We start from the raw sequence: 12,861 nt of genomic DNA, 5'->3' as shown, positions 1-12,861 counted from the left end.
GGAATGTCCAGGAACTCAATATTAAAAGCAAGATATTCAGAAAACACTAATCAGGAGAAGGAAAGTAGGAGGACAGAAACCTCAGGTGACAGTGAAATAAAAAATGGACATGTGCTGTATTGAACATAATTGGCTTGGGATTTCATAGTGACTTTTTATACAGCTCTATTAAGCACAATCTGCATTATTTTATTAAGTTTGTATTAAGTTTCAGTACCAGAAATTTGTTGAAGACAAAAGAAATTCAAAATGTTACAAACAAATTAAAATTTATTATAAAAGTGGCAATTAGATTCAGAATGAATAGCTGTATCTGGTATAGTGTAGAATAGGTGAAAATGTGAAAGCACTGTATTTTCTCATGTGCCACATACCTTCAAAGAAGACACACGCCTTGTTTTTGGGAAGACAGAATGGAGAGAAAAAGATTTTTCCACAGTCGTGGCTGCATAGAGAAAGGATAGAGCCTAATTTTCAGTTTACTCATCTTCCCTTTCCTGCTTATCCAGAAGCTCCAACTATAGCTGTTGCTGAAGACTGAGAAGAGTTACAATCTGTAGGGTTGTGAAATAGGAGACGGGGACTAACTAGTAGAAAGCAAAATTGCCAGGAGAAAGGTTAGCTTGATTAGTAGAATATCAAGACTATTAAAAAGGAGAGGCTGTCATTAACACTTGTGGAGTGAAGAGCCATTAGCCATGAAGTCAACTGACTCTCTTAGCTACCTCCATAGAAATGCCACTGCTGCTGTCTGACAATTGGTTTTAAACTTTGGATGGAGAAGGACTTAAGTGAGGTGTTTCTATTTTGGGCAGAAAATCAGCTTCCCCACTTAAGACAAGCACTCCAATTTTGAAAGGCCAGTTGAGAGGGGAAAGGTGCATGTGGTAGGTGAATAAATATGGTAATTGTAGATTATAAATACCAGTAATGAAGAGGAGAAATTGTCCAGGAGCATGGAATTAAGACAAATTTAGCCTAAATCTCAAGAAAACATCCTAACAGTAATATTTGTTAGATGGTAAGAGTCTCCCAGGAAGGTAGTGAAACTTTATTTCTTGAGCAATATAAAATTAAAGCTATTGCTTTAGTCCTGCCTTGTTACAGGAAGTAGAAAAGCTATTTTTGTTCCAGTTTTGTTCAGTTCTCCTAAAAGAAGCAATAAATATTACTTATAGTTGGAAAAAATAGAAATAATTTTATAACTATAAAATTAAGCAGTAGAAAAATGGTACAAAGAGTTATGTAATTTCTATTGATTCCAACATTCACAGTTCCTATACTCATCAGACAAATCTGTCTGATAAAAGGTATGATTTGGTATGGTACCATGTTCTTAAAAAGGAAATGCCAGATGCCATTACAAAGAGAACTTCTATGCCAGATTCCATGTCATCAGTATTATTTTTCCCATGCATTCTTATAATATTTAATTTTGTATAATGCTTATAAAGTTGAATTGAAATGCACAGAATCAAACTGGCTAACACAGCTTGATAGTCTAATTTCTATCAATGAGAGCAATAAAATAAAATGTACTAAAAAATTGTATAAAAAAATTCACAATGCTTAAGTAATGGCCAGAGCACAATAAAAATAATAGAGGTGCTGCAAATAAATACATAAATGCCAGAAATCATGGAGTAAAAAGGACATAACGTCAGCCTCGGATTAATACTATAATCCCACCTGTGAGAATTAAGCAGCCTAATTTCCATCTTTTACAGAGTTTCTGTGACTTATTAAGGTCACTTTTGCTTTTGGGGATTTATGTAGAGAGTGTGAAGTCACACAGAATCTTTCATCCATTGTGTCTTGTTTCTGAATTTTTAAATTATGTTTAATAATGACTGATGCCCAATTAAAATGCTACCTCAGTACTATTTTAGTCATGTTCCTAGTGGTCTTGAAAAATTAACAAAGAGCCTAATTTGATGTATAGTCATACTACTTTTCATTATAAAATATAATTGAGTAAGCCTATGAACCACTTTTTCAAAGAAACCCCTCACTGTACATTCAAGGCTTTCACTTGTTCTTACCTACTATTTTCAGGTAAGGGGTTTTGTTAACACCATATTGAGAAAGTATCCAAAATTCATTTGTTTTTCCACAGGAAAAAGTATTCAGGAGTACAAATGAACCCAGATCAGGACTAAGGATCTGGTGTATATAATTACTTACTAAAACTGGAGTAAAAAAAAAAAAAAAGTATAGTTTATGTTGCAAAGTCACGTTCTAAAGTTAGAAGTTGCCAAACTTACAGTTCTGTAGGCAACTTCAGTTCAGGGCATCAATCATGTACACTTTACATATCTGGGATACTGTAGAAAAATATATACAGGAAAAGTATGTGTGGTCACATAATCATTGTCATTATAATAGTGCACAAAGTAAAATGAATTAAGTGATCACTAACACTGAAAAGTAAACATTTTCTTAATTTTGAGTGCTGGGATATATCATGTTAATTGTTTGTGTGTGTATGAGAGAGGGAAATGTTATTTCCCTTTCTCTTTGTTTTAAGGAAAAAATAAAAGCAAATATTAAAAGTAAAAAGTAAAAGAAAATATTTTGTGCAGCTGTGCATCTATTAATGTGAATCATCAAAAGGATGTGTCACATTTTTAAATAAAAAATCTTCACCCATTGAAGAGAGGTTTATGTTACTGTAGGATAATCTATGTTTTCCAGCAACAGGATAATTTTTTTAGGTCAGAGTGGAGATATTTCTGGGCTGATATTCTGAATCTAGGGAGTGTACTGAAGAAACCTCAGTTTGATCTGTCTGTCTGTCTCTCCCTTCTTCTGGGAAATAGAGAACATCCTGGATATGTCTATTACTAGGGCAAACAAATCTATCCAGACTCAGTTCCCATCCTCTGCTACAGCTGCTCAGATAATACCTTCATTGGCTTGGTATATGTGCAAAGTCTGTGGATCCCAACTTCTGTGTTCAGTCATTTTGGCACGCTGCCACTATTTTTGCTGAGACACAAATGAGAGAAAGGAAATGACAATTTCAAATACCCTATGCCAAATATGGATGGAATTTCTATTGGCAAAGAATCCTGAAAGTGATTCCCCCATCAAATATCAAGTGAGAAACTTTTATAACAAGTATCAGACAACTTAAAGGTCGAGTTTGCCCCTACAGTGCCTTATTTTTCTCTGCCTACTATTAAATGTCAGCTCTGTACATACCTATATGTGTGGGGGAAAGATAATGTGTATACATAAGTTTATGTATAATTTGTCTTGAAAGACATGCATTGTTTAGATAAACTGGGAAATTATTGACCATAAGTGTGTTAAGAAGTTGACACATTAATCTAAATCTTCAATATCTCTTAGAGTAAACATGAGGTTTTCCTGACACTATTTCTCTAATAAAAAGTAAAATAAAATAAAATAAAAACTCTTGGAGTATCTATTTTGACATGCTATTTAAATCTGTTGTCAAATAATCATCACAGCTGTGGATTTGGAATTTTGACAGTTTTGTGTCTAGTCCTCTTTGTTTCTAACATCTCCCGCCAAAAAAACTCTTTTTAAAGATTGCATCACAACTTAAATTCTTCCTCACTCCCATTTTTGATTTTGTTGTTTTAATTATGCTTACTAGGCCACATAGTTATGAAAACACGTCCTTATAAATTATAAATAACAACATAAAGAATATAAATAAATAATTATTCTATGGGAGTATGCTGTTCTCTTATTTGCTTCACTTGCATTTCCAGGATCGCCTATGACACTGATATATGAAACTTATTCTTTAACCAGGCTTTCTAATCAGTTTCTGCCTACTTAACTTATGAAGATAGCTCTGAACTTAAAGTAGCTGTGTGCTTTATACTTCAAATAGAGACACACCATCTCTGGAATGTATGTCCAAATTACCAGTAAGCACACAGTAAGTCCCCATCTCAAATCAGTGTGATTGCTTGAAGGGCTGTAAAACTTTTTTTGAAGTTGCCTCATATTTTGAAACATTTTCTTTCATGCCCTCTTAATCACGAAAGGAATGTAATAAATGAATGCCAGTTTCTTGAATAATGGAACTCACTGATCAAAATTACCAGATTTTGAAAGCTGCTTGTGGAGTTTTAGTAAAATAAATACAGGTAATGTTGCAAAGGTATCATTACACATTTATCTCAATCTTTTTAATACATATATAGAAAACATATATGCATTTTTATTAAAATTATACCCATTTCTTTTTGTGTTACAGAAAATGACCAAAGTTGTCTGATTAATGTAGAGAAAATACACACAGAGTTTAATTGCAGTTATATTGAAAAGGCAGGTATTTGAAGATTGAGATGAAAATTTCAAATTAAGAAAATAAATCATGGAAATGAACCAAACAAATCAAGCTCATTAGGGGAACCAAGTACACAGTACTGTATTTTCCCCAAAACCATCTGGGGGAAATTAGGACATTATATGTGAGCACAACAGATGTCATGGGTCTAGAAATTTGGTGGTGGATTGGGGGCTAGAGGCAGTGAAATGATGGCCATGTTAATTGCAATGCCCCCCCCCCCCCCCCCCCCCCAACAAATTTCCAGACGTATGGGGAGCCCCCTTCCCAACTGCTTGGCTGTTTCACAGAGCTGTTCTGTGGCTGCACCTGACCAGTAGGGCTGTGCAAAGCTTCGGTAGCCGATTCAATTCGGAGGAGATCCAGCCCAATTTGGCGGCCAAATCTCTGAATTTGAATCTAATCAGGAGACCAGTTAAAAGGTCCAAATCGAATTGGAAGCCTCTGAATCAATTCAGAAAAGATTTGGCTGCCTTGGATATTCGGCCATAGACTCTTCGGCCTCACCACGCTGAGCACAGCTGCCTCCAGCTGGTAAGTCTGTTGTGGTGGGTGGAGAGGGGAGGAAAGGGGCATAGTGGGGGGCAGATAAATGCCCCCACAGTGAGGGAGGGATTGGGGCTGGGGCTGGGACAAGCTATCCAGCTGAGGTGGGAGGGCACGGGACTCAGGGCAGGGAGCATGGGATGCGGGTGTGGTAGTGCTGGGAGTGGGGGCTATGCTCTGCTACCACTTTCCGCCTTCCACCTGAAGCGAGCCATGCCTTCATTGTGTCCCGTCTCCCCCGCCCCGGCTGTGCAAGTAGCAGCAGGGCATAGCCCTCACTCCCAGCAGCGCTGCATGAGCATCTCGCACCCCTCCACCACCTCCTCTCCAAGTCCCACACCCTGCCAACCCAGCTGGCCAGCCCCGGTCCTTCCCTTGCTGTGTGGGGCAGATAAACGTTGGAGGCAGCTGTGTCCAGCATGATGAGCACTGCTGCCTGTTTAGTCTATGGCCAGATCTCCAAAGCAGTGCCAAATCTTTGGATCTAATTTGGCCGAATCAAAGCAGCCAGTGATTCAAATCTCCAAATCGAATCACTGTCTCTCAGAATCAGCTGAATCCGAAGCAAATACTTGCCGCTTTGCACAGGCCTACTGACCAGGTCCAACCTGGCATGCAGTCCCATACCTAGCATGTTGGGTATGACCTTTTCTGCTGGCTCTGGAGCCCCATGCTAGGTTCTGGCTTTGGGGCCAGGTTTAGGACTACCTGGCGGCTCTGGGACCATGTGCCAGGCCAAATCTATCTTCAGGTCTTATCCAGCGTGATGGGCTGGCAGCAGCCTTGAGAGCAAACTTAGCTCCCTAGCTGCTGCCATTTACTTAAATATAATCAAAGATCTTTAATTTATTCAGGCTCACCCTCAAAAATCAAGGTGTATACTATATACACAGGGGCATGTTAAATGTGAGAAAATATAGTATTTTAAATATACACTATAATATATACAGCTCAGAATTTCTGCATGTCCAAAAAAATGGAATAGCATGCAATTCCCATCAATGGGAATCAGTGGGAATTTTGCCTTTGAATTCTAGGTAATCAGGACTTTACCCCTAAACCCTTTAAATAATCATATATGTGAAAGGTGAGTAATTTTGTTCTATTCAGCCTTTCGGTGCTTGCTTGTTAAGAGCAGTATGGAGCCTATTTGATTGCCTAGTGCCCTCTGGTGGAATTAACAATCATATATGTTATGCTGACCAACATACAAGATGGTTAATTTTCATGTCTGGGTGCCCAGAGCACAGAATAAGCACTAAGTTGACCAATGCCTTTTTATTTTTTTAAATTGAGAGGAACAGTAAAGATGGACAATCCCTGGTATTAATTAGATTGGGGTGGCAGCTCTGCTGAATGTATGTGCTCAGACTAGAGTTTAAGTCACACCTTAAAAATATATCTGGTTTTGGGTAATAGTTCCAATTAATGAGATTTGACTCTGAAATCTAAACATTATCTGTCCATTTTCATGTATGTAAAATGAAGATGGGTTCTAATTTAAAACAAGCTTTTGTGTTCAAAATACCTTCAATCTATGGATTGATAGATTATTCAGATAAAATAAAAAGGTAGCTTGAATTTTCACCCAAAGCTGAAGTCAAACATTTTTTGTGAAAAAATATTAGGTATCTTTGGTTTCCAAAATGCAGATAGAGTAAATAGTTCTAGAAATGAGTGATCCTGCATTACTCCTAGCCAAACTGGAAATCGAAACAATCTGTACTTTAATACAGTTTCAAGTACTATAGTACCTTAAATGAAAGAATATGGTTCACATTTTCTTCACTAATATTCTTTATATTCTGTTATTACACTTCTCATCACTTGAGTAAGTTGGTAGAATACTAAAAACTTCTTATCCTTATCTGAAATGTAAGTATGACAATTTATCTTTGAAACAAAATGATAATATCAGATCATTAATTTGGTGCAGTATGTGCATCAAGCAGCTGGTTCAAAGTAAGTGTAACATCTGCCAAATGAAGTTGGAAATGTCGTAGAAACACTGTTATACCAAAGGGAGTAATTTTTGCACATTTATCAAGTTATATTTTCACTGACAACATAATATTAATAGAGGCATAATAACGTGGGATTGATTATGGCAAGTGTGATACTGAAGGAGGAAAGCCTGGGTATAAGCACTGTCTTTTGCATCATGTCAGACTCTCAGTTGGTGAAAAACTCTCCTTTTGAGTGTTTAGGGATGTGTGAAAGTTCCTAGACTTCTGTTTTCTCATTGGTGATTGCTGACTGTAGCCCCTACTTCCTGCTCACTTTATTTTGTGTGTAACTCAAGACCTTTATTTAATGAACGCGAAACCCTGAGTTTTGCCATTTTCAGCTGGGGGGGGGGGGGGGGGGGGGGGGGGCAGGCATGGGGCACCATTTCAGCATCTTGAGACTTTTCCCAATAACTGATTTTATTGTCCATTAGATGGAGAGAGATACTGTACCTCTCCCAGAGTAGTTAGCAAGTAATGAGTGGTCCTAGTTGTGACCACTGTGTAACACTACGTTTGCTCATGAAACTAGTTTAAATAGGGCCTTTTTTTGTAAATTGTTTGTATTTTGTCACAAATTTGCAGAGTGAATGGCTAAATTGATAGATCTGGCATGTTTTACACTGTAAGCAGGGGTTAGAAAAGGCCGGCTTTAAGAGAAAAGACTGGCTATCAGATACAGATAGTGGAGCAAGAATGAGCTACAGGGTAAATAAGGAGCCAGGGGGACTCCTGGAATTCAATGTGGAATTGTATAGTCAGTAGACATGATGTAAGAGCGAGCTGCACAGCAGTAGGACGATAGAGCAGAACTGAGACTAAGTAGCAGAGAAGCAGATGCAGCCCCACTAAGGAAGTGGCAACAAATGGAAGTAGGCTGCTCAGGGAGCTAAGAAGCCACATATATGACCGATCAAGAAGGCACCTGAAGGTAAACCATGTCCCCTGAGACAGCAGGGACAAGAGGGCTTAGACTTGTGGGAAGAGAGAAGTTCCTGCCAGCAGGCTGCAAGAAAGAAGGTAATACAGACTGAGATGGGTACACTAAAGCAGCATTTCTCAAACTGTGGGTCATAACCCAAAAGTGGGTTGCAAGAACATACAAAAGGGTCGCAAACAATCTTTAGAAATGGATTCTCCTTAGAAAGAGAAAAACATGGGAAACCATGGCCTTTGCCTTGCAGGCTGGCAGAGTTCCAGCCTGCAAGGGGCTGCTTGGAACCCCCCATGCCCCACATCCTTTCCCTGGCCCCCACCCCCACCCCCTGCACTACACACTGTGGGGCTGGGGGCTGGGGGCAGAGGGCAGTGGGCCAGGAGCAAGGGGCACTGTGTCAGGACTAGCCATCAATATTTACAAATGGGTCCTGGTACAAAAAGGTTGAGAACCACTGCCCAAAAGAACAGGCAGGGTGTGTCCAGAGCCATGAGCCAAGGAATTCCTCCTTGAGTGCCCAGGACAAGGCAGAAGAGTTTTGTTCTGTTCTGTTTGTGTATTTGTTGGCTTGTGTGTTGCATAAAAGCTGCATTACTTGAAAGGACTGCCTGAGGTGCTCATCAGTGAGCGAGCAAAAACCCACTTACACAAGCCAACAGTCTTGGTAACATATTTACAGATTTAAAACATAAATTTTCAGCTTTGACCTAAGTAAAACAAAAATTCTAAGTGTGAAATTTGTATATCTTGCATTAAACATGACAACTATATATTAAAGCCCATTATGGCAAGTAAAGCTCACTCTCTGAAATAAAGAGATTATTAAAATATGCCTTTGAGGATCTAAGACATTGTTAACATGTTTTAAGAGACAAAGGACTTCCGTAAGTTTGGATTATTCTGCATACTACTTACTGGGCATGTTTAAAAAGTAGTTTTGTAAAGGTGTGGGTTTTTTTTTCCATTACTTTCCTGTAGTAGTTTTAACATTTTGTATTAAACAGTCACAGTGTGGACACAACTGCAATTTTAAATTTCTTGCTATGTTCTATATCAAATCAATATTTGATATTGATGAAGTAATCATTCTGGATATGCTTTCCATAGGCAACACAAAAGGAAATTGAGAAACGCCAGCTGCATCTTAAAAGCATCACTGATTTAGGAGAGGGTTTGAGACCTGTACTTAAAGGAAAGGAAAGTCTTGTGGATGATAAACTCAGCCTCCTGAACAGTAACTGGATAGCAGTAACTTCTCGAGCTGAGGAGTGGTTCAACCTGTTGCTGGTAAGATAAATTGTGTTTTGTATGTACCAAACCTACATTTTAGGTAGGCATAGAGGGCCAATCTTGCATTTCTTGTGATGCTTCATTGAAAATCCTCTGTGATCATTAAACTTTTGCTTACCCACAACAGAACACATGGATATAGACATCAGAACCACAGCTTTTAGTTCTTTAAGTTCTTGTCCTAGTATGAATTTCCATGTTGCATGTGCATCTCCTCCATGTGTCAGGGAAAACAGATTTTCTTAACAATACCTATTTGGTTCTTCCATACAGCATTCTGAGGGTATGAAGGACTATTCAGGACCAACAACCACTTTCTCAGTTTTTGTGTTATGTTAGTCTTACAGCAGGTTTGGATTACTTTTCGTGGGTGGGAACCTTGGGCATTGGAAGCTAGGTTCAGATTCACTAGGTTGTTAGATCCTTCTCTCCAGCCCAGTCTCCCAGGAAAGATGGTCAAGGAAAGGTTATCTTATTCAGAAGGAACATGAAGGGCAAGTTGTCACCCAGAACCTTTCTTTTTAAAAGGGAGGGGTTTATTTCCTTACCCCTCTTTAAGTCTTGGGGGATCTTGAACTGCATATGGAGGTTCTTTGGTGTTCCAACCCAGGCATTTTTCTTGGGGCCTCGCGTTGAGGATTTATCTTGGCCCTCCTACAGACAACTTAATGAGATGTTGCCTTCAGTACTAAGTGTATACTAATATGGTCATGTATGCTTCAACATCATTCTTACTCAGTAAAAATAACTGTCACTACACTTCTTGTGGATCATGCTACTGATGCAACATACAATATTAACCAGCTTAGTAATTGCTCTAGTCAACCTAAACCCCCACTGCTCTCTGAAGATACACTTTCAGTACTTAGGTGGAAGTCTAGATTTTTGTAGGTACTATATTCATCTCCTGAAACAATGATGAGGAGAATCTTACCTACCATAAGTACCAAAGCAAAGGCAGTGCCAGTAGTACACTGGTACTGGGTATCCTCATATGGGGCAGGATGGGGGGTACCAAATGAAATAAAAGTAATGTGAAATAACAACACATGATCTGCACCAAGTGCCAAAATGCTCCACCTTCCATTATATATCAGTGATGTCTGACATTGAGGCAAAAGGGCATGACCTGTTCAATACTACTACTAAAATCTCTGGTCTTGAGAGCCTGGACTTACACGAGCATACCACAGTTGTGAATACATATGGAGATAACACATCTCAAAGAATATAGTCTATTCTAGTGTTAATTCATCTTTTTCTTTCAGGTCAAAGTTAAAAAAGCTGAGCTCTACCTTAGCTGTACTCTCAGTGCTGTTCCACTGCAAAAACCATATTTATATATCACACATGTATACAAAGGTGTACACTCTACTACTGTATTTACCCAGATCTAAGACAACTTAGACTTCAAGATGACCCCCCACTCCACCCCACTAATTATATTCTGTCCATGCAAAAATTATAAATTTGTTTTCATCTTCAGTGAAAGTAATCTAATTAGTTGAAGATAATTAGTTATCTTAAATTCTGCCCTCTGCCCTGTGGCTGGGAATGCAGTGGCAGGCAGCTTGGCCCAGACCCCTGTCCCTTGGTCCCCAGCCCCTGTGCCTCTTCTTGCCTCCCCATTAGCTGCATCCCACAGCTCCTGCACCCCGCCACCCTGCAGTCTGCCACCTACCCCTGCCTTCCTCACCCCTGCTCCCTTTACAGTTTGTCCTCCACCTCCTGCCCCCCACAATGTGCTTGCCCCTCTGCCCATCCCCATCCCCTTACCTTCTGCTGTAGCTCTGCACCTCTAGGTAGCCCTGGCTGGCCCTAGCCCAGCCAGGGAGAAACATCAGTAGCTCCTGACTGGGCCAGGCTGGGGCTAGAGGGACTGGAGTGAGAGCAGAAGGTAAGAGGGATGGATCATCTGGATGGGAAGCAATCAGGTGTTTGGGGGCACAGGCACATGGGATAGAGGGTATTTGGGGAGCAGGCTGCAGGTTCCCCTGATGATCCCATGCTCTCCCTTGCCAAGTGTCCTCTTCCCCACCAAAAGAACCATTCCAAAAGATCTGAGATGGGCAGCAACTCAGCTCTGGCTTCAGCCTAGAGCCCACGGCCAACACCAGTGCTGAGCTGCCACCTTTCCCAGGACTGCACTTAAATCCAAGACAAGGCTCCTCCCCCCCATGCTAACTGGGGGACAAGACCTCATTTTGGATTTGTGTAAATATGGTATATAATAATAATAAGCCTTATAGTATGTTTGCCACAGTTTCCATAATCATATCTTTCATGTCTCTTTCATATTTTTATTTCAGTTCAAATTATTTTAATATGTTCTACTTATCTCTTTCATGTGTAGGAATATCAAAAGCATATGGAGACTTTTGATCAGAATGTAGCTAACATCACAACATGGATGTATCGTGCTGAGATACTGTTGGATGAATCTGAGAAACAAAAACCTCAGCAAAAAGAGGAAGTTCTAAAGGTAAAAAAAAAAAGTCATCTTCTGGAAAGTGTTATTTTTTATTCTAAAAAAGGTATACATTAAGCTTTTATTGACCTAAATATTTCAAAGCACATCATAATGTTCTTTTTTTTTTTGCATTGCAAACCTGTCCTCCAGCAGCTTAATAATATTGCACTGCATAGCAACAGTTAAGCCCTTACAGGAAAAAAAAAATGTTATTTTGAGGCTTTGACGACTTCATGTTGGCCCATTCTTTCAGATCTATCTTTGCCGAGAATATTATCTCAAATACATCTAGCAAAAACAGTCTCCTCTTTCTGTGTTTGCTCCTTTTAATCACTTTTATCTTCTTTTATGAGTCATATGTATTTGATATTTACATTATGTCAATGTTTTAGCTTTCCAAGCATCAATTATGCGGACAACACAGCTTCATAACTGAGCACAATCCTGAAATAAATTTATTATCTATAGAAAGGTTATTATATAGCATATGTACTGCATTTGCATCTCCTCCATTGAAAAATATAAAGATGCTGATCACGGATAGTGTTTAGCCCTATGACATCATCACAGTAACTGATCAAAATTAGCACTCCAGATAAACTGAAAATCATATACGACTCAATGTTTTCATGTTGTCTGAAGTATTTTTTTTTTTACCAAATGCCACAATGTCTTGAGCTGTGCTCTGTATGGATGTGTTTTACCTAAGCAAATTCATATGGCATTGTGTGACTTAGATATTTTTCTGTGCTATGGGCTCCATTTTAAGTGATGAGTTCTCAAAGTCAAAATGGGAGTTGTCTTGCTGAGGCTAAGAAAGTGATCCTATCTTCTAAAGCAAAACTTGAAAACTTCCAAAGGCAGCCATAATTTTCCAACCTGCACTTATTGAGAGAATAAATCAATACCTTATTGATCTCAGCAGGATAACAGGACAGTCTTTTTAGTAGGATGAACAAATATGCCAATACAAAGTACAGTTATCCTTTCCATCAGTGCTAGTATATCTTCGTATTCACAAGAACATTTACTTTAGACAGTGCAGTATAAATCCTAATGCCCAATATAGTTAGAGATTCTGCCAGTGCATAGCTCATAACTCTTTGTTGCCCTACTTAGATTCATAGATTGTTAGGGGCTGGAAGGGACCTTGCAGATCATCAGCTCCAGCCCCACCCCACCCCCCAACTCTAGGCAGGAAGACAACTGGGGTTAGGTGACCCCAGTGAGGTGGCTGTCCAGTCTCCTCTTGAAGGCCTACAGGGTAGGTGACTGTACCACC

The 12,861-nt window shown here is 39.3% G+C and overlaps 1 protein-coding gene across 7 annotated transcripts in view; it reads left to right on the top strand.

Moving 5' to 3' along the window:
- DMD (dystrophin) overlaps positions 1-12,861 on the top strand; it is a 1,961,037-nt gene that overhangs the window by 887,787 nt on the left and 1,060,389 nt on the right. For all 7 annotated transcript variants that reach the window (XM_025200207.1, XM_014518487.2, XM_025200208.1 and 4 more), the window contains 2 exons: positions 8,927-9,106; positions 11,463-11,591. In XM_025200207.1, coding sequence (XP_025055992.1) covers positions 8,927-9,106; positions 11,463-11,591 — 309 coding nt within the window. The remainder of the gene's footprint in view (positions 1-8,926; positions 9,107-11,462; positions 11,592-12,861) is intronic.

This window comes from Alligator sinensis, unplaced genomic scaffold (assembly GCF_000455745.1).
Source record: "Alligator sinensis unplaced genomic scaffold, ASM45574v1 scaffold746_1, whole genome shotgun sequence".
Lineage (NCBI taxonomy): Eukaryota > Metazoa > Chordata > Crocodylia > Alligatoridae > Alligator > Alligator sinensis.
Note: the sequence above shows the minus strand (reverse complement) of the source record. Positions and strands in the feature narration are given on the sequence as shown.